The sequence below is a fragment of the Centruroides sculpturatus genome, unplaced genomic scaffold (assembly GCF_000671375.1).
Source record: "Centruroides sculpturatus isolate CEXI.00-Female unplaced genomic scaffold, Cexi_2.0 scaffold1568, whole genome shotgun sequence".
NCBI lineage: Eukaryota > Metazoa > Arthropoda > Arachnida > Scorpiones > Buthidae > Centruroides > Centruroides sculpturatus.
In genome coordinates, this window is record NW_019385827.1 from 100,603 (window position 1) to 124,003 (window position 23,401).

Here is a 23,401-nt window from a genome sequence, read left to right on the forward strand (position 1 = left end):
CCTGGTAGGGACACCCATGCCAGTAAGGTCTATGGGGAGAAATGAAGCTAAGAGTGACCACACACCTACATTCTGTGGAGATATTTATGATGGTAATAACCAGATCTAAGTATGATACCGGCTCGGACGTCGCCCGGGTTAACAAGGTCCGCGTTCGTGGGTTAGGCAGAGGCTCATGTTCGAAAAATAGGCCACAGTCTCCCTTGGTTACCGGTGGCGAAAGCAGCGCCGGCCCAAGCATGGCTACTGCAATGCCCTCAACAGATGTGAGGAATCAACCTAGCCTTGGTGTTTCTGTGGCAATGCATCCACAGACCACAAAGGCTGGAAAACCACGCCAACGGATGAAATGGACAACAGAAATGAACGAGTTTATCATCCGCACTTACTACACCATCACAAGACTCGAAACAAACATGACAGCATACAGACAACAACTACACCATAGATTCACACAACAATATCCTCACCTCACTGTCACCGAACAAAGGGTTGTTGATCAAAAAAGAACAATTATACACAACAACCTTATCCCACAAACAACACTTGAACTTATCAAACAACAGGTTGCTGATCAAATACATCAACAGACAGAAACATTTAACATTAATGAAGATCACGTAACCTGTCAGGATAATCCAGCAACAAGCACTGATTACAGCACACACACAACAAGTACCACTAATGATACTGCAGGCACTTCCCCATCCATCACTGATAACGTAGACATAGAATTAGTTAATACACTCTCACTTATATTTCAGGAAACACTCACTAAATATACAGGTACAGATCCCACACAAAGACCACGAATACCGAAAATCAACACGTCAAAGGTGGTAGGAAAAATACTAAATTATGTAAACACTCACTTACTACCAAACTACATCCATTTAATTTCTACACTCTCAGACATTCATACATTAGTTTGTGCTGGGGCAGTCACAGTAGTAACCATGGACTGAAAATACACTCACAGACACACACAAAACACAATTCTATCACAAGCCTGCCTGGCAGAGAAGAATAGAAACACAAATAAATGACATTAGACAGCAATTAGGCAGGCTGACACAATACACTAAAAACAACATAACACCCAAATTAAAGAAACAACTCAAAAACATTTTCAAGAAAATTAAAACACACACAAAACATGAACATCACAACACACACATTACAGAATACATCGATACACTAAAACAAAAACTCGCAGCCAAAGCACGTAGACTCAAACGATACAAAACATGTACACTACGAAAACAACAAAATAAATTATTCACAAACAATGAAAAACTTTTCTACAGACAAATCAGTACCAAAACAAACACTGATACACAGCACAGTGGCACACCAACAGAAGAAGAACTCACAACTTATTGGTCTTCTCTTTGGTCCAATGCTGTTACACACAATGCTGATGCAGGCTGGATCGAGGAGGAGAACAGAAACTTGCACAACATACCAACTATGCCCTGTGCTGAAATAAACATACACGACATTCGCTACGCTGTTAACAGAACACACAACTGGAAGACACCTGGTGTAGACAACATTCACAATTTCTGGTACAAAAAGTTTACATCACTGCACCAGGAACTAGCTAAACATCTAACACACATCATCATCAATCCACAAGACATGCCAAAATTTCTTACTCGGGGCATTACCTACATGAAACCTAAAAACAACAAAACCACAGACCCCACACAATACAGACCAATTACATGTCTTCCAACACTCTACAAATTATTGACATCCTGTATCACAAACAAAATATACAAACATGTTGAAGAACACGACATTCTTACAGAACAACAAAAAGGTTGCCGTAGAAATCACAGGGGATGCAAAGAACAGTTACTCATAGATTCAGTCATTCTACGGCAAGCACACAAACAACACAGAAACATACACATGGCATATATAGACTACAGAAAAGCATTCGACAGTGTTCCACACAGTTGGCTGCTACATATTCTACACATGTACAAAATACATCCATCACTCATTGCATTCTTCGAAAACACTATGCAGCACTGGAGAACAACACTACATCTCAGGGTTAGTAACACTTCCATACAAACAAACGAAATATTCATTAGGCGAGGAATTTTTCAAGGAGATTCCTTGAGTCCTCTCTGGTTCTGCCTAGCCCTGAATCCATTATCCAACATGTTAAACAACACGCATTATGGCTACAATATCAGACATGAAAAAACAACACAGTTTACACTCTCACATCTCATGTACATGGACGACATAAAACTTTATGCATCCACACAAAAACAACTTCATCAACTCCTACAAATCACACATTCATACACTAAGGACATACAAATGGAGTTTGGCTTAGACAAATGCAAAAAACTTCACATAGAAAAAGGAATCCTGAAGAAAGAAGATTTTGCACTTGGAAATGGAGACGTTATTGAATCCATGGAAGAGGGCGAGTTCTACAAGTACTTAGGATTCCAACAGGCCAAACTAACAGAACATACACAAATAAAGCAACGATTAATTAAAGAATACCAAAGTAGGTTAAACGCTATACTTAGAACACAGTTAAATGCAAAACACACAGTTAAAGCAATAAACACATATGTCATCCCAGTACTCACATACTCTTTTGGAGTTATACATTGGACTCACACAGATCTCGAGCAACTCCAAAGGAAAACAAGAACAACACTTACTAAGCATAAACAACATCATCCTAAATCCGCCACAGAAAGATTAACCCTTCCACGTAAAGAAGGCGGACGTGGCCTGATTGACATAGTTAACCTTCACTACAAACAAATACAGTCACTGCGAGAGTTTTTCTACAAGAAACAAGAAACATCACAGTTACATAAAGCAGTAACTCTAGCAGACTCAAATAACACACCATTAAACTTACACTCACAACATACAGACATGACACAACATATAAAAAGCATAGACAACATTAAGCAATCATGGGCTCAAAAGGCTCTCCATGGCAGGCATCCTTACGACCTGGCCCAGGATTTTGTTGACAAAACTGCGTCAAACAGCTGGTTAGATCGGGGATGCCTCTTTGGGGAGACGGAAGGATTCATGATTGCCATACAGGATCAGGTCATAAATACTAAAAACTACAGAAAACACATACTCAAAGATACAACACTCACAAATGACACATGCAGAAAATGTCACATCATGCCAGAAACTATACAACACATCACTTCTGGTTGCAAGCTCTTGGCACAGACAGATTACTTACATAGACACAATCAAGTAGCAAATATAATACACCAAGAGCTTGCAAAGAAACACAAATTGGCAGACATCCACGAACCATACTACAAGTATATTCCACAGACAGTACTGGAAAATAACACGCACAAACTGTACTACAACAGAGCCATAATCACAGATAAAACAATTTACCACAACAGACCAGACATCACACTCATTGACAAACACAATAAAATCACATATATTATAGACATAGCCATTCCAAACACTCACAATGTACAAAACAGATGCACTGAAAAAATTAGCAAGTACACAGAACTCGCCCAGAAAATAAGGCATCTGTGGAGGATAAAAAGGGTGCTTATTGTACTTGTAGTTCTCTCCTGTACAGGTGTGATACCACACACACTACACAAAAGTCTGGGAACATTACAATTGAATATAAATACATACATAACACTACAGAAGGCCACTATATTGAATACATGCCACATTGTTAGGAAATTCCTGAATACAGACACTGACACACTTATTTAATTTTAGTTTTGTTTTGGTTGCTATGCCTTGACTCTGGTCCGGCATAGTACACAGCCACCAGTGTGAACCGAGTAACCCACTAAACCCAACACAATAATAATAATAATAAGCGCAGGACCATATTGTATATTCTAAATAATATTTTTCGTATTTGAGTAATATATTGGAAATTATAAGTCAGAAAATGAGAAGGTAGAAAAGATCATTTTCCTTTTCCGAAGTTAAAAGACAAAATGACTAGATTAAAGAATAAACTAAATTTTTAATTAAAAGCAAATTAAATTCTATCACACTTCATTGTCTAAAACACCTAAATTAAGATTTTTCAGTTCTAGGATGCTGATAAATTAAATTTATTGCCTTAACTTTATGGAGCAGAAATATTGATAATATTAAAATACTTCTCTAATTTCATGTACTGTACACCGTATATAAGATATTTGCAAAGTTTAAGAAATATTATCGAGTTAAAACTTATATAAATATAAATTTATCTATATTTATGTTTTAACTATTCTTTTAATCACTAGAAACATATATTTATAATGTTAAAAGCATGAAGTCTCTTACCTATTTCGCTGTTATAACTGGAATTACTCCAATAATTGGAATAGTTTGTATTATTTCTTGAACTTGAATTTTCATAAGTATTTATCTGAAACGATTAGAAACTTGCGTTACATTATCACAGAAGTTAAATTGTACATAACAATAAATAAATAAAAATATTTAAACTGAAACATAAAATTCCGTTTAACCCATAAATACATTCAAAATAGTAATATGTCATGTGCATTGCTTTTAATTCTTTTATTATTAGAATTCGTTCACTTCATGAGAATCTGGAGCATTTTAATATGTAAAAATGACAGTTTATAATTTATGAAACCTGAGAATACATCATCTCACCCTCTCTACTTATAAAATATTCAATGTTTTCTCTTTTAGGACTACATTTCTTCACTTAAAACGATCCAAAATTTGAATAAGTTTTTGTAAATTATTCTCCCATCCCATTTGAATGATATAAAACATACAAAATATCCATTTCGACTAGTTCCTATTAACTATTTAATTGTATTTTTCTGTTATATGTAATTAAAATAAGTTCAGCTTTGGTTTATAATAAATGTGATATTTAGAAGCTGTCCATAAATTACATGCGCATTTTATTGACACTTTTACACCCTCTATCAGTCTATCTCATTGTTTCATTCGGTTAATCAACTCAGTTGTATTATTTATAATTTTTCATAGTAATTCATGTTTAAAAATCGTTTATATTGACTGCGATTTTTAATCATATTTTAATTTAAAAAAATCACCTGACTACGATTAATCAGTCCTTTGTTAGAAAAGTTTACGATTTTCACTCTGTTATCAGATTTAAAAAGAACAGACGAATAGAAGGTTTATAGCGGAAATCTACAGGTCTGAAATTTAAAAATTTTAGCCCAGTTCATATCACAAGTGAGGTCAGGCAAATGATAACCAATAAGTTGTAAGAAAATAAACAAATCTAAATCTAATGACACAATAAAGGATTTTGGAGCCAACTTTCTCACTAACGTCTATTTGACAGTTTTTATATGTAGACATGATGGATCCTTTCGAGTTCGGCTGACTTCTCTCACTTCAAAATAGTAACATTTCCCCCCCCGCAGTCATGCATTTAAGTAGACAAAGTTCATTTTATAATTTTGAAAGGAGTAATGTAAACGTAGGAAGTTTACAAATGACGCTTTTAAAGCAACACAAGAGTCATATACAAAAGTAAATTGTACTCACTCGTGTATATTTATTATCTGAAGGTTCAGATTTAATTCTTCTACAAAACTTTTTGGTATCCATATTTAATTCTTTCTTGCAATTCTTTAACACTTCAAACTTTACATCACATGGGTTCAATGTAAATTCTGAATATTCATTTTCTGGCTCTACTTTTATCTCCATTTTCTCAGTTTAAAATGTTTTTCATCTGTCAACAATCTGTTTTAAAACTGCTGAGTTTGAGTTTACATTTGTCTAAATAAATAAATAAAATTCATATAATAGGAAACACTTACCTGTCCTAGTTAAATAGTGTCATCAATCAGTTTCAATTAATATCCATATTAATTTCACTCGAATTTTTGAATGAGTAAGGGCTATTTCACATTATGACCGACTATTCCGACCCGATTACAAATAATTAAGTGTTTAAATTTGTCCTACTGGAACGACCCCTCTGTCGACCCACTTCTGTTGCTATGGCAACACGTCTTGGAGTGGGACCAGTCCAACCACTCGGCCATAGTACGAAAGAATTCTAACAAAGACAGGTAAGTAAACTTAGTGTTTTTCTTCTCGTTGTAGCAGTAAACAAAGGGTGTACTCTCAAAGTTAATAGAAGTCAAGAGGTGGCGCGTCACCAACTCACGTCATAGTTCGTAGCTACGAAACCCACATGATGTATGATAAACAAATATTGTTTCTAGAACCCACCTCGTTTTTATTACTCGTCTGGCAAACACGTTGTTACATCGTCAGTCCTTTTCTAGGTTTTTTTCCTTTCATTTAGGGGACTGATAGTATTAAATTTCGATGATTTAAGGTCGACGGAGTGGAGAGTTAATGGAAGTCGCCATTAGGGTGGATGAACTGATGTGTCGCGGAAACGAAAAGCGGTGACGTAACCGCATTTCCGCACGCGGTACCATTTACATTTCAGCGCATGCGTACAGTATTCAACATGGCGAACGATACCGACACTGCCGTTATCCACGTGTTTACAAATTTTGTTTCGTACTCCTCGCTTTATTTAACTAGAAGATTTTAGATGATAGATATTTTCTTGGATCGAGAAATAAGTGGTGTTCAATACACGCTTAATCCTCGATAAAGATCTATCGATAAAGAATACTACTTCGACTAAGATTCGTTTGTTTTTTCCTTTGAATTAAATTATATGTGATTATTTGTGTAAAATTTATTATTCTTTTCTGTTTAGTCTTAAGTCCGTTATTTCAGTTAATTAACCGCATCGTTCTTTCTGCAATTACAACACCACGTAATTGTATTTTCTCACGTGACTACCAGACGAACCGTTATTGGCTGATAGAAACGCGTTACGGCGAACTTAATGACGATTTTACTCGTTACTAGAATTTTTTAAGTTTTTATAAAACTCGTCCCTACCCTGAAAATTAAGGTTTCCCCGTTTTATAATATTTAAAAATATAAAATATTTTAAAAATTAAATATAATAACAGAGGGCGCCAGCTAAATTTCAAATGTTGTCGGGAGATTTGCGTTACTGGTTGCTGGTTTATTTTTCTATCGAATTTTCCTTTAGAATGCAGAGAAGGAGAGAGTTCACAGAATAACTTAAATATAAATATACCTGTAATGTTTTTACAATTATTATTTAAATCGGAGATATTTCTCTTCGTCTTCGAATTTTTCTCTGTATGTTTTCCAATGTGCGTCGGTGGTATGTCTTTGTTTCATACAGACAAGTTTTAGGTGGCAAATTCCAGGGATCTATCCTGTGTGAGGGCGACCTCATTTTTAAGCGCCGAACGCCTCCAATTAGAACTGTGGAAACAAAATTTCTACTCTTCCGACACGTGTCGGAAGTTGGACTGTTTAGCCAAAAAGGACGCGACGCCCCCCATGGGTGGATATAAATCAAAGGGTCGAAAAGAAGTGGACGACAGGAAAGACAAGAGGTAGAGTATTTGCCTACGGTAACCATAGGGAACGGGTGGGGTCACTGACAATCTTTTTCTTAACTCTTTTAAAACGGGTGTGAGGGAACATTGCGTTGAACGATTTTTAGATTTGGAGACTAAAAGTGTGAATTTCATAGAAAAGTTTTTCCTAAAAACATTTCCAGGTCTTTCTCACACAAGGAAAGATGGGTTAGGGAGCATTGGTGTACATTAACAGAAAAGATAGTTTTCCTCCAATTTCCTATGTTTTACAAAAATAGAGGAATACCGAACAATTACNTTTTCTGTTTAGTCTTAAGTCCGTTATTTCAGTTAATTAACCGCATCGTTCTTTCTGCAATTACAACACCACGTAATTGTATTTTCTCACGTGACTACCAGACGAACCGTTATTGGCTGATAGAAACGCGTTACGGCGAACTTAATGACGATTTTACTCGTTACTAGAATTTTTTAAGTTTTTATAAAACTCGTCCCTACCCTGAAAATTAAGGTTTCCCCGTTTTATAATATTTAAAAATATAAAATATTTTAAAAATTAAATATAATAACAGAGGGCGCCAGCTAAATTTCAAATGTTGTCGGGAGATTTGCGTTACTGGTTGCTGGTTTATTTTTCTATCGAATTTTCCTTTAGAATGCAGAGAAGGAGAGAGTTCACAGAATAACTTAAATATAAATATACCTGTAATGTTTTTACAATTATTATTTAAATCGGAGATATTTCTCTTCGTCTTCGAATTTTTCTCTGTATGTTTTCCAATGTCCGTCGGTGGTATGTCTTTGTTTCATACAGACAAGTTTTAGGTGGCAAATTCCAGGGATCTATCCTGTGTGAGGGTGACCTCATTCTTAAGCGCCGAACGCCTCCAATTAGAACTGTGGAAACAAAATTTCTACTCTTCCGACACGTGTCGGAAGTTGGACTGTTTAGCGCAGCGGTTCCCAAAAAGGACGCGACGCCCCCCATGGGTGGATATAAATCAAAGGGTCGAAAAGAAGTGGACGACAGGAAAGACAAGAGGTAGAGTATTTGCCTACGGTAACCATAGGGAACGGGTGGGGTCACTGACAATCTTTTTCTTAACTCTTTTAAAACGGGTGTGAGGGAACATTGCGTTGAACGATTTTTAGATTTGGAGACTAAAAGTGTGAATTTCATAGAAAAGTTTTTCCTAAAAACATTTCCAGGTCTTTCTCACACAAGGAAAGATGGGTTAGGGAGCATTGGTGTACATTAACAGAAAAGATAGTTTTCCTCCAATTTCGTATGTTTTACAAAAATAGAGAGGAATACCGAACAATTACGAAATGTTTTTAAAAGTAAATTATGAATTCTAGATCCTCACGTAATATTAATTTGGCATTGAATTTTCTGCATTAATTATACTATTTTTAATTAATTGCAACTGTCGTTTCTTTCTACATAACTATTAAAAATGATTTTAGTGTTGTTTCGCACAAAAGATAATCAAATTTATATTCATTTTCATATTCTTATTCTTTATTTTATAAAATTACCTGTCTTTTATTTTATTTTTATTTCAATTTTTTTCTTTTAATTATAAGAGAGTTAACATTCAACTATCGGGCTTCGTAGTCAGTGGCAAATCCACATAGGGACTAATAGGACTGAAGCCCAGAGCCCCCAAGTGTCAATAGCGCAGAAAAATTGAATTATCATCATAAATTTTAATACGTTTTTATTAATATTTCATAAATAAATATATTTCAACTCTGGTGTTTATGTTATTAAAGATGAATTTTAGACCCCAGTTTAAAAATTCTTGACTATTAATCGTATAAGTGATATTATAGATGCAAGTATCACAAGTGTTGTTTACGTGTTATCACTGGAATCTCTTCCGTTAACCTTGAGAGTACATCCCCTTGTTTACTGTTACAACGGGAACAATAATCACGACTTTACTCGTCTTTGCTCTAAATTTCAAATGAACATTTATTAATTTAACTATAATTAATTCTTTGATTGAATACAGATTGTTGGCATTCGAGAATATCGTAAATGGAGAAAATGAAGATAAAAGAAGAGTTAGAAACGAATTATTCGGACTTTACAATTGAACGAAACGAAGAAAAATTTGAAGTTGATTTTAAAAATTTCAAGAAAGAATTTAACACAGATGTGAAGTGTTATAAAAGAATTAAATCCGAACCTTTAGAGGTGAGTGAAAAATACTTTATTGTAAGATCGCAGTTTTCCTTTAAGAACGAGAAACACATTTTTAATGCTGAAATATAAAATGGAAAATTAAATAATATATATATTTAAATAGTATACTTGTATAAATATTCGCCCAACGAGCTTTAAACTGAGCTACGTTATTTTCGATTTAAATTAAAAGACATTTCTGCTCTTTACTATAAATTTGATGTTTTGGCCGCAGTGTTCGTTTTAAAAAGGATAACGCTTTTTGTACTGACGGAATTTTGTGGTCCCACTGTCTTTAAAATTTTTTATATTGTTGTGTATACAACTGACTGGCAATTACCTGTTCCTATTGTATGAAGTCACGTTTTGCACAATTTACGTTTTACTTTCTTGTTATACCTTTATAACAAGGAAAAGTAACGCAATGCTGTCAGATTTGACCTTCGTCGTCTTTTGCAAATTTCCCCGTTTTGAAGCTTCCTGAACCCAAGAAAGTAAAAAAAAGGACCAAATTGGTTTCGTGTATGTGTGTGTCTGTGTGTCACTACGTCCATGTGTGTGTGTTGACGTCTATTTCGCTTAATATCTCAGGACGGGTTGAAGATAAAGGAACGAAATTCCGCATGGTAGCTTGTTTCTAAGGGGAATTGATGTTATTAAAGATCAGTTGTAAAAGGTCAAGAGGATGGATAGATAGAGGGTAGTCATGTGCAGTGGCGTATGGTGACATTCGATGATAGTGAAGCTTTTTCACATCTTGTATCGACTTTTACCTATCTATCTCTGTTGTCGGAATTGAGAAAGTACTGTCAGTCGTACAGACTAAGGAAAGTGGGAATTTATAAATCTATTTTTAAATTGCAGCCCAATGCTTAAAAAAACTATTATTTACATATTCATATAGTATCAGATATTTTTAATTGGGCAGGAGGTTTCGATAAACTGTATACGTATCTTTGTTAAAAACCGGAATTCACGTTGTTTGAATTCAAAATTTTCGTTTGAAAGGGATTAAATAGATGACAGGCATTACTATTAAAAAAAAGTAGGTAGTAGGCCATATTTTTAAAAAAAAATTATGTAGTAAGTGTATCTCTATGCTTCAGTTTAAATAATTTTTTATTTGTTTTTTATCAAGGTCAATCAGTCTAATATTAATAGTATGACGTAATCTTCTTTTATTTTAGATAAATATTAAAGGTAAACCAATTTACACACACAACACAAACGGATCCACTATTTGGAGTCATTCTGGTTATAAAATCGAAACAGGTAAGAGTCTTAATGCTTCTAATATAATGAAAGTATATTCCTACTGATAAGAATAATACTTAATACATAAATATATATTTATATAAAATGGAAATGATAAGATTTGAAAATTGTTGCGAATACGTCGTGTATAGTCAATAAGGTTCTAAATAGAATTTAATATTATCAATAACAATTAATTCTGTTGACAGATTTAAAATTGTTAATTCAATTGATCAGAATCTTACAATAAAGAAAATTTAAATTCAGATATTTTAGATTTCAATGAAAAGACCAATCATTTATTATGATATCGCCACAACACCGGAGTGCAAATTTTAATCATATTTGTAATGTATTTAATTTAAAATATATGCCCTTTATCTCAAATTAATAGTGGCTTGCCTCTGTACATTATACCAGTGGGTGATCGGTTAACGAACATAATCCGTTCCAAGACTTTGTTCGCTATCCGAATTGTTCGTTAACCGATTATCGATTTACTATAGGTTTTAATGGAAATTTAATTAATTCGTTCTGGAGACAGCCAAAATAAAAATATATATACTTTTTTACTACATTTATTTATATGTATTGATGATAATAAAAATACATACATATACAGTCTTGCGTTATTATTAGTCATGTTTTTTCCGTTTGAAAGGGTTAAAGAATCTGTCTAATTTTGATTGCTTTTCTCTCTTCTTCAGGATTTTTCGTAAGTAATTAATAGCATTGCAATTGTAGAAATCCCCAAGCCTCAACCTGGTTTGGATGCCATTCTAAGACAGTTGTTCTGACATCCTCCCACTTCTCCAAAGGATCTTTAATAACAGATATCGGCATTAATCCTCTTTTTCAGAAGAAAACGTATCTCGCCGAGTTTGTTGGGTTCTTGGTGTTCTTTATTCAAGAGTTCTTGGCGTTCTTCTGTCGTCAGATCCGTTTCAGGTTCCTTTATGAACTCTTCGATGTTCTTTATTTCTCAGATGTGATTTTTGTTACTTCTTTAGTTGCTTCAGTCTTTTTGCTTATACAGTATTTTTTTAAAATAATATTGAACTGCTGCCTACTGTAGACCTGTTCACGCCATACTGCCCAGCAGCATTAGGCATCTTCTGCCCACTCTCTACCTTTGCTATTATACTCTCACCTTTCGAAAAGAAAAACAGACGCAAAACTTAACGAGTGCCTACCCGACAGTCTCGCAAATACATAAAATAATTGTTTTGTCAGAAAAATAAAAGGCTGGAATTACAAGAGAGAGTTTCAAAGTTCGAAGGAATACTATCCGATCGGTATGTACCGGCTTGACCANATATCTAATTTTGTTCAGTATAACTATAAGAATTAATAAGAGAAAATAAAATTCGACCAAGTTATTATAGATTATCTGAAACACCTAAAATATCGTATTATAAGAAAAAACAGACGGCCTTGACAATAACTGTTGGTAAACTGTTTATTCCCCATAGGGTTGAGAAGACTTTGAATCATTACTGTTTTTTTATAATTTATACATTTCGATCTTCCAATCTTCCTCAGCACATTTATCGGACAGAGTTTAGATTACTAACAAATAAATATGTGAAAAAACTAAATAATATCTAAATAATTTTTAAAACATGTATTGTGTTTTGATTANTTTTTCTTTGACAATGGAGTTTTGCCGGTAATTTATTAATAGATTTCACTAGAAACGATTTTTATTGAAATAACATGACTTTCGATCTTCATCAAAAGTTCCTACATATTACTTCGGTGTCTAAACTCCTAATCTTTCCATAATATATGATTTCGGCTTTTTTTCATCTTCGTGCGTTCTCGAGATTAAGAAAGGACTTACACACAGACAGGCGACAGTGAAAATTTATAGGTCTACAATTTTTTCAAATTACACCCAAATTATATAATTAAATTCGATGTGTTTTTTGTTCTAGCGAAAACGTCTGTTGGTATTTATTTTATTGCTTCTATCGATATATGTTTTTGATATTCTGAAAAGAGTAGGGTCGCCATTAATAAGTGCTTAGACTGGGATGTAATAATTAATAATAGAAAACGATTTTTTACGTAAAATCTCATAACACATGGCGCAATGACCAATTGTAACAGTTTTGCTGATAAATTTCCGTAACTCGTTGCCGGATTTTGTTTATTTTCAAATCAAACTCAAAAGAATTATGTGCAATATGATTGTATTACACATTTTTTCTTGCTTATGAGAGCCGGTACCACAGTGAATATAAATTATCCATCGTTAGCAAACTCGATGCATAAACATATCACTCATTAGCTCCATCCAAGTTATTTTTTTTATTTTAATCACTAAGTACTTGTGCATATAATATCTATTTAAGATTTAAGGAAATCATCCTCGAGCCACTNTGTTTTTTGTTCTAGCGAAAACGTCTGTTGGTATTTATTTTATTGCTTCTATCGATATATGTTTTTGATATTCTGAAAAGAGTAGGGTCGCCATTAATAAGTGCTTAGACTGGGATGTAATAATTAATAATAGAAAACGATTTTTTACGTAAAATCTCATAACACATGGCTCCATGACAAATTGTAACAGTTTTGCTGATAAATTTCCGTAACTCGTTTCCGGATTTTGTTTATTTTCAAATCAAACTCAAAAGAATTATGTGCAATATGATTGTATTACACATTTTTTCTTGCTTATGAGAGCCGGTATCACAGTGAATATAAATTATCCATCGTTAGCAAACTCGATGCATAAACATATCACTCATTAGCTCCATCCAAGTTATTTTTTTTATTTTAGTCACTAAGTACTTGTGCATATAATATCTATTTAAGATTTAAGGAAATCATCCTCGAGCCACTTCTAATTGGATAGGGACTGTATTATTCACGCAATAAATGCCATCTGTTGACCTATGTACTAAGCAATATGTTTTTTAAGGAATGTTGGAATGTTTTGATGACAGGATATGTTTTGACCCAGAATGCACATGAAAATAAATCCTTGTACACTTAATCCTTACTTATACATCACTTTCGTTGAAAGAAGTTTTTATTGTTTACACATTCATGTATTATATATGATAAGAAGTGTGAAGGAGTGACGCATTGATACGTAACGTACTTTACAGTACATTATACATATGTCTGAATTTTTAGACATAAAGTTATCAACGTAGACAAGTAGAATTTTTTAAGATATTTTATATTTTTTGCTAATGAAAAGTGAGAACGACCAGAAATGGAAAAACATCAGAATATCGAAGTTTGATTGATTAATTAACATAACTTCTCTGTGATATTTTACAACATTTACGAGAATAAATTGTGAAATGTAATAATTGTAAATTTTAAATTGAAAAGTGTTAGGAATGTGGCTGTTAGGTGTGAAAAAGTTTATCTCCTGGTCCTTTGAAAGATATAGTGTGACGTACGAGGAAACTGTTTATTTTTTCTAGTTGCCTGTGACCCTCTAAGTTATTACTATTTTTCTAACGTGTGTGTGTGTCTGTAGTCTTCGTGGGGTAAAGACGTGTAGAAGTTTCGTCCGTCTCCCGTATACGTCCTTGCTGGTTCAATATATCCGACTTAACGAACAAATATTACTAACAAAAAGTTTTAAATCCGTGATTATTTAACACTTTGACGAAGTTTTACTTTCTCGGCTGTTATATATAACACAAGGGTAATCTGTCAGAAAATATTCCCCGAAATACAGTGGGTGATCTGTTAACGAACATAATCCGTTCCAAGACTTTGTTCGCTATCCGAATTGTTCGTTAACCGATTATCGATTTACTATAGGTTTCTATGGGAATTTGATTAATTCGTTCTGGTGACCCCGAAAATAAAAATATATATACTTTCTTACTACATCTATTCATATGTATTGATAATAATAAAAATACATACATACACAGCCTTGCGTTATTATTAGTCATGTTTTTTCCGTTTGAAAGGGTTAAAGAATCTGTCTAGTTTTGATCGCTTTTCTCTCCTCTTCAGGATTTTTCGTAAGTAATTAATAGCATTGCAATTGTAAAAATCTCCAAGCCTCAACCTGGTTTGGATGCCATTCTAAGACAGTTGTTCTGACATCCTCCCACTTCTCCAAAGGATCTTTAATAACAGATATCGGCATTAATCCTCTTTTTCAGAAGAAAACGTATCTCGCCGAGTTTGTTGGGTTCTTGGTGTTCTTTATTCAATAATTCTTAGCGTTCTTCTGTCGTCAGATCCATTTCGTGTTCCATTATGAACTCTTCAATGTTCTTTATTTCTCAGATGTGATTTTTCTTACTCCTTTAGCCGCTTGAGTCTTCTTGATTATACAGTATGTTTCTTAAATAAGATTGAACTGCGGCCAACTGTAGACCCGTTTACGCCATACTGCCCAGCAACATTAGGCATCTTCGGCCCACTCTCTACCTTTGCTATTATACTCTGACCTTTCGAAAAGAAAAACAGACGCAAAACTTAACAAGTGCCTACCCGACAGTTCCATGAATTAATAAAAGAATTGTTTTGTCAGAAAAATAAAAGGCTGGAATTACAAGAGAGAGTTTCAAAGTTCGGAGGAATAATATCCGATCGGTATATACCGGCTTGAGTGTCGATGTCGACTTCTCCCACACTTCGAAAAGTTTCGATTTGTTGCCGAAAACAAGGGAAGACCAATCGGTATTCATTATTTTACGTCGCTTCTTTTTGTGTTTGTTCTGTGGAGTGTTCGTTGTCCGAACATAAAAATTTTTCGCGAAAGTGTTCGTTATCCGATTTGTTCGTTAACCGATCACCCACTGTATTTTCATTTTTAAACTTAAGATAGCTTAAAACGTCGAGAAAGTAAAAAAATTTCGGGGAATTTTTGGTATTNATTTGTTCGTTAACCGATCACCCACTGTATTTTCATTTTTAAACTTAAGATAGCTTAAAACGTCGAGAAAGTAAAAAAATTTCGGGGAATTTTTTGTATTAATAAATGTCATTGTGTGTGGAAGGGCACGATGATTTTCTTCAACCTTTTTAAAGTTTAATAATTACTGTGCTTTTTGTCGAAAATTTCTGAATTTGGAAGGAAGATTTGTTTATTAAGGGGATTCATGCTTTTTTGAAGTTTTTGTGATTAAAGTTCTAGAGCAGGCATGGCCAACATACGGTTTGCGGGCCGGATTTGGCCCGTCAGAAGAATTTATGCGCCCCGTGATTAATCTTTCAATATTAGTTACACAAGACGGAATAGCTCAACGAAAAATTCTGACGCCTAAAAAAAATCAACAACTCACTGTGCGTTTAGAGTTAACGCTCTATTACAAATCTCCTAAGCACAGCGTAGAATGTTGATAATGCATGATAATGTGGAAAATGTATCTGTAATCTCTATGTACAATATAGTCTCTACGAGATGACATCACAATGATATCTCGCACCACCTGAAAATCTTCCTAGGGCAGCCTATGGTTCGGACCGTGAAAAAAGTTTTCTTTCCAATTCTGTCCGGGGACAAAAACTGTTGGCCACCCCTTGTCATTTTCTCATTTACAATTTTTTTTATAAAACTCATCTTTATTTTCAAAATCAACCATTTTTGCTTTATAATAGTTAAAAATATAAAAATATTTTTAACAAAATATCACAAAAGATAGCGCCACACGTAGTTGTTTCCGAAAAAGTTAAGCACTCGTTGCTGGTTTAATTTATAAGAAANTGGAGATATGAAATAATTCATAATCAAAATATATAAAATTGCAAAATGCGATTCTAATAGATTTCGAAGCATTTTCATGAAAGATCATTAAATTATTTATCGACAGTTGGTCATAAAAACATTACACAGTCTTATATAACCTGCAATGGACATTTATATAGATACTTTTAAAAAGTATCAAGTATATTTTACTAGAAAAAAATTCATGAATTAAATTATATAGACGGAAAACCGTTGTATATAGGCTTAACTGACTAGATCAGGGGTGACCAACCTTTTCATAGGGCGGGCCAAATTTCAGAAATAATGTTTCCTGCCGGGCCACTCACCTATTTTTTTTTTTTTNGTTTTTATTAATATAATTTGTATCACACATTACACCAATTTGCTGTGACTCATGGTTAGTTTTCGGCTTGTAGTTAGAAACAAATAATGTAGTGAAACATGTAACTTTTGTTATGTTAATTAATGAAAATATGCTTAGTTTTATTTTATATTTCAAGCTTTTCTTAGAATCCTTTAACACAAAAACTTTGTAAATTCTACTACAGATATTAAGAAAGAGGTAGTAGAAGAGAATTATGATGTAAAACATGGTATAAAATCAGAATGTAAAGTTGATTTGAAAAAGTTGAAGATTGAAGTAAAGATTGAAGATTGTAAAGATGTTCATCTTCCAGATGATAATGAACAGATAATGGTATGTAATACAAATTTCAAAATATTTTACAGTGAAACTTTAATATTAACTTAGCTTTCTGAATTGTTGAAAACGTAGTAATGAATACTGTATTATGCTTTAAATTTAGGTGTTTTCCGTATTAAATATAAAAATATGTAATATATAAGAAAACAATCTAGCAACGAGTTGCGTAGCATTCCTGCATGTTAAGAGAGTTAATTTTTAAAAATTTATATTATTAATCACAATAAATAAAAAAAAGTTGTCTGTGGAGCCATATATTATAAAATTTCTTAATTATTTTAACTATTATAAAATGAAGAAATATTTATTTTTGATGGTAGAAATGCATTTTTTAAACAATTGTACACGCTAACCACAAGTATAAACTTTATTAATTCTGAACCCACTCAAAATATTACACGTGACCATCTTTTCACTCTTTGACACTTTATTACAGAAATGTAATAGTATTAATGCTCTTTATACACAATTACGGAACCAAATTTCGTTTTTGAATGTTCAATTCATTGTGAAATATTAAGTGAAATAGACGCAAAATAAACGCCCACATACACATATTCATGGAATTTTTTGCCGTCTTTTGGAATGTAGAATCTAAAAATTTGCAAAAAATCAGAGGGTGAATATTGACCAGATTATAGTACTTTATTTTGTTATGTATACATAACATCGCTAAATGTAAAAAGCGAATTTCAACATTAAATTTATATATGTAAATTATAGTGTTTCAANGCTTGTAGTTAGAAATAAATAATGTAGTGAAACATGTAATTTTTGTTATGTTAATTAATGAAAATATGCTTAGTTTTATTTTATATTTCAAGCTTTTCTTAGAATCCTTTAACACAAGAACTTGTAAATTTTACTACAGATATTAAGAAAGAAGTAGTAGAAGAGAATTGTGACGTAAAACATGGTATAAAATCAGAATGTAAAGTTGATTTGAAAAAGTTGAAGATTGAAGTAAAGACTGAAGATTGTAAAAATGTTCATCTTCCAGATGATAATGAACAGATAATGGTATGTAATACAAATTTCAAAATATTTTACAGTGAAACTTTAATATTAACTTAGCTTTCTGAATTGTTGAAAACGTAGTAATGAATACTGTATTATGCTTTAAATTTAGGTGTTTTCCGTATTAAATATAAAAATATGTAATATATAAGAAAACAATCTAGCAACGAGTTGCGTAGCATTCCTGCATGTTAAGAGAGTTAATTTTTAAAAATTTATATTATTAATCACAATAAATAAAAAAAAGTTGTCTGTGGAGCCATATATTATAAAATTTCTTAATTATTTTAACTATTATAAAATGAAGAAATATTTATTTTTGATGGTAGAAATGCATTTTATAAACAATTGTACACGCTAACCACAAGTATAAACTTTATTAATTCTGAACCCACTCAAAATGTTACACGTGACCATCTTTTCACTCTTTGACACTTTATTACCAAAATGTAATAGTATTAATGCTCTTTATACACAATGACGAAACCAAATTTCGTTTTTTAATGTTCAATTCATTGTGAAATATTAAGTGAAATAGACGCAAAATAAACGCCCACATACACATATTCACGGAATTTTTTGCTGTCTTTTGGAATGTAGAATCTAAAAATTTGCAAAAAATCAGAGGGTGAATATTGACCAGATTATAGTACTTTATTTTGTTATGTATACATAACATCGCTAAATGTAAAAAGCGAATTTCAACATTAAATTTATATATGTAAATTATAGTGTTTCATTTGGTAGTTTGAGTATTTCTCCTTTTTTCTGCACAATAAATTAGAGCAGGGGTGAGCAACCTTTTTAATCAACGGGCCAATTTAAATTTTAAAATTTTTTGGCGGGCCGCACATAAAGTAACACTTATTAATAATTTACAAAACTTTATTTATAATAAACATTAGAATAAAAAAATATAAAATTTAAAAAAAGTAAAGATTTCATATACAAATTTTAATGCAAAATAAAAACAAACAAGAAAAGAACAGAAAAACGAATTTACTTGAAATTTTTAATGAGAAATTTGGCACTGTTTTTTCGATACAAGCTGATCAATATCAGCCGGAATTGANAGATATTTCAAATTTCTCTTAGCTATAATTTAAAAATACATGATATGAATAACTCATGAGGTAATGTTCTTTTGATGATATGTACAATAAAGTTAACATTTACGTTCATTTGAACTAGCTCCGTGGGCCGCAACATGACTCCCGGCGGGCCGCATGCGGCCCGCGGGCCTCGTGTTGGCCACCCCTGGACTAGATCGAACATACTAATTTACAAAAGTTATTAAATTATTTCAAAACGTATGGCGAATTATTTATATTTAAAAGTGAATGGATGAAAAAAAATTATTTTAAAATCTAGAACTACAATTATTTAGACATCGAACTTCTTTTGGTGTCTAAGATTGAATAATAATAAAAAATTTGTTATTACCACAAATATTTAAAAAAGCATATTTCTCTTTACGATATTTAATAAATAAGTAACAATTTTGTGATCAAAGCTTCGCAATCCACTACTACTAATAGTAGCGTATGATCAAACTGTACATTGATTCAGTGGCTGCACTATTTATAATAAATGTTCAATGTTACGACCACCAACTTCGTTACATAATGTGCAACGACAAACTTTGTTCGTACGACTCTCTGTAAGATGCCAGCTTCCCTCTGATGGTATTAAATGCTGTAAAGATGCCTTTTGTAAGCTCACGAACTGTTCTTACAGGTGTTGCGTACACAAGGAACTTTACATTACCTCAGAGAAAGAAGTCAAAAACAATAACATGACGTCAATGGACGGAAGGATAGGTACCAAAGTGAAGGGCGGTCAAGCACTTCCTACTGCTGTAAAAACCTTATATCACCATTCCTGCTATGGGTTCTTGATATCAAAACGTTCAAAATTCTATCCTGTACAATCTCCCGAATTTTTAAAATGTTATTCTGATACACCCTGTATATATTAATATAATTTGAGTGTGTAATAAAGCATGTGTAACGAGTTGCATTGGTTTGTAAATAAGGTAAGACTTAGGCAATGTACAAATCTCTCACATATTGCCTTCAAGATTGAAATGCGCGAATTATCATAGTTGCAAAAAGCAATAATCATTAGCTTTCAGAACAAGGCTGGCAGAATTTTTGAAATTGTGCAGCATTTGAACAATTTTCATGCTGCTACGATGAAGATATTCTGTGATTGGACAAATGACACCATTTGAAACAAACAGCAAGGAGCAACTCGTGTCATTGATTTTAAAGAAAACGTCGGTTTAAAGGTATCTGAGGGGTAATCGACACGATACATTTGAACAACTTATTGCCAAGATGAACAGTGATCTACAAGACGTATGTCGAAAAACACAATATAACAAGCCGTGCTGCGAACGAGACTCTAACGTGCTAAAAAATCGATTGCCTAGATCAAAAAATGATATCTGTTGGGAATATTAAAAAAAACCTAAATATTTTTATTGTTTAGTATACAAAATTCATACAATTTTAACAGTTTCGGTTAAAAAATCAACTTTCACACTTTATATGATGTGAATTATGAACAAAAACGCGAGGTGGAATAAATGATGTCGATGCAAGCAATCCATGTTTCACAAACAATGTCTGACAGATGCCAAAGGACTAAAATCAAACGAAAAATTTCTGTACATACAGACAGTACGAAACTCAACTCTTGTTCATATCACATTTATATGTGATTTTGTGACATTCCAAATTATCTTATATACCAATCGAAACTCGTAAAATTAGTTAGTAGTTTTATGGTAAAAACATACGGAATAAACAAACAAAGTAAAAAATCAAAAAACAATTGAAGTACGTATCAAAGTAATTCTTTACAGCATTCTGAAATGAACTTAGAAGTCCCTCAGTATCAGCTATCTTCTTTGGTATTAAGCAATGTTGCATTCAACCGTTCACGTGTGCAAATAGTAACATTCCATAAAAATGAAAATTACAACTATCGGAATCTATTCCGTGTGATGCAATGCTATATGTTAGTTTTATATATAAAATCCAAATTCCTACTAATGTGCTATACAGTGTCGATCTGATGTTAGTCGATTCTTCGATACAAGTGAACTTACTTAGTACCACGTTAGGGGTTTCTTTCGCACATGCATTTTCTGTAAATTTTACGCTACTACTGGTTATTCTAGTTGAGTATCAAAGAACCAGAAATTTTTTGCATAAAAATTTTGCTCGCTGTAAAATATTTTTAAAACATTTTGCATAGATTGTTAGTTAAATTAAAAAACACTAAATTTTCTAGGTTATTTACGAAATTTTAAATGTAAAATTATTGCAAAAGTATGTGTTTTTGGATCTGCTTGACTCAGCACAAATAAGAGATGGATAATCCATTAATATGTTGAAAATAAGTGGCATTTTTCGATGTTAAGGAACATTCCAACACATGTTACTTATTAACAATTATATTAAAATTAACATTATCTCACTTTCAATCATTAAGAATCTGTATAATTTCATTTAATATAGGGATGTCTTACCCGAGGCCCAAGGCAAGTTCCAATGCGGCCCAATAAACGTGTAAACAAAACCGACAAATTGTTTTATTTTTTTATTTTTTTATTTCAACGGCATAAGCTCAAAAAAGAAATTTTATAAAGCCGTAAATTTTTATACATATTTTATTTTTTAGTGAAAAAAATTAATTTTCAAATATTTGGAACTGTGTGAATGACGAAGGAATACTAAATAAAGCTGAAGTTGTGACTCAAAGGATTATAGACCCAAATTTGAGAAAAGAAGAGAAAGGCCAAAAAATAAAAAGTAGTAAAAAAGGTTGAATAAACCTTCTGTTATGCAAATATTGACCCTTAATTTTCCAACCTTCCTCACTACTTTTTATCTTTTGGGACTATAATCCTTTAAGTTTCAACTCCAGCATTATTTAGTATTCTTTCCAGCATTGCAAGATTTGGCTACCCTTTTTTAGTTTTGGCGTAAAAATTATCATTTCGCACATTGGATACTTTTTCGGCTACATATTAATTATAAATATATTTGTTGGATAAAAATGCACTTTACAATGGTGTTTCATCGTCTTTTATTAATTAGAGACCCAAATAAAACAAATATTTGTGTTTTTCAAATACATTTTTGTTTTTCTCCTTTATAATAAATGAATTTATTTATTGCTAAGTAAAAATTAAAAGGGTCTGTACAACTAATTTTTTAAAATATCCTTTTTCATGATAAAGTTTTAATACTTATTACTATAATGTAGACATGTTAATCTTTGGGCCACAAATATATACTTGTGGGCCGAAACTCCATGACTTTTTCCAATGTGGCCCAGAGGAACAAAAAGCTTGGACACCCGTGATTTAAGGTATCATAAGAGAAATATATATTATTTAAATGCTCTTATAATTGATGATCTGATTACAGTATTTAAATGTATTCTGCTTATGAGACCACAATAAAACTACTGCCCGATGTTATGTTATTATAACTCACATGAGAAAAAACAATTACACATGGATTTATGTGACACTTCACATAAATTATTATTAATTGTATCAGTTGTAATGTATGATAATAATACAATATGATAAAACTTAACTCGATATAACTGTAAAATTCTTTTATAATTTAATAAGTACTTTTAACAGATATGTCCAACGATTCCAACGTTTGGAGAGTAGCTGCAATCCAGGTATCCATTTTTTTACTTTATAAATATATCATAACTGTATAATATTTATTTGTTTAACCATTTAAATGGGGTTTGTGGACTGATGAACAAAAAATGCCATGTCCTTTTAATTCTATTTTCCTGTTTGTGTAAACATTGTAAGTCGTTTTATATTTAATATTTTGAAAAAAATTTTAATCGTAAATTTACAACAAAATTTATACACTGCAGACTGAGAAGGGATTACGAAAAGTTTCATCCTAAATGCATTTAAATAAAAGATATGAAAATTAAAATAGCTTTTGGGTAATTCTTGAAGTCTGGTAAACAGTCGGATTAGAAGAAAATAACCAGTTTTGTTTATTAGTCCATAAACCCCTTTCAGGTGGTTAGTTAAA

At 32.4% G+C, this 23,401-nt stretch overlaps 2 protein-coding genes across 6 annotated transcripts in view; one reads left to right on the forward strand and one right to left on the reverse strand.

The window, feature by feature from the left end:
- The window catches only part of LOC111642373 (zinc finger protein 345-like), a 79,979-nt gene extending 73,156 nt beyond the window's left edge, over positions 1-6,823 (reverse strand). The window contains exons 1-3 of one of the 5 annotated variants that reach the window (XR_002759541.1): positions 5,826-6,823; positions 5,548-5,748; positions 4,330-4,414 (exon numbers count right to left, since the gene is read on the reverse strand). Coding sequence is in view for 4 of the 5 variants with exons in the window: in XM_023388717.1 (XP_023244485.1) it covers positions 4,330-4,414; positions 5,548-5,712 (250 nt within the window). In the remaining variant the exon portion in view is untranslated. Of the gene's footprint in view, positions 1-4,329; positions 4,415-5,547; positions 5,785-5,825 lie in introns of all 5 variants that reach the window. The other 4 variants (XM_023388717.1, XM_023388716.1, XM_023388715.1 and 1 more) reach the window with 4 other exon arrangements.
- A 209-nt stretch (positions 6,824-7,032) lies between these two features.
- LOC111642374 lies at positions 7,033-18,317 on the forward strand (the record flags this gene model as incomplete). Its single annotated transcript, XM_023388718.1, has 5 exons — positions 7,033-7,469; positions 9,473-9,657; positions 10,833-10,917; positions 17,143-17,291; positions 18,132-18,317. Coding segments are annotated over exons 2-5 (579 nt in total), but the record flags the coding sequence as incomplete, so codon positions are not given.
- Between the last annotated feature and the right edge of the window lie 5,084 nt (positions 18,318-23,401).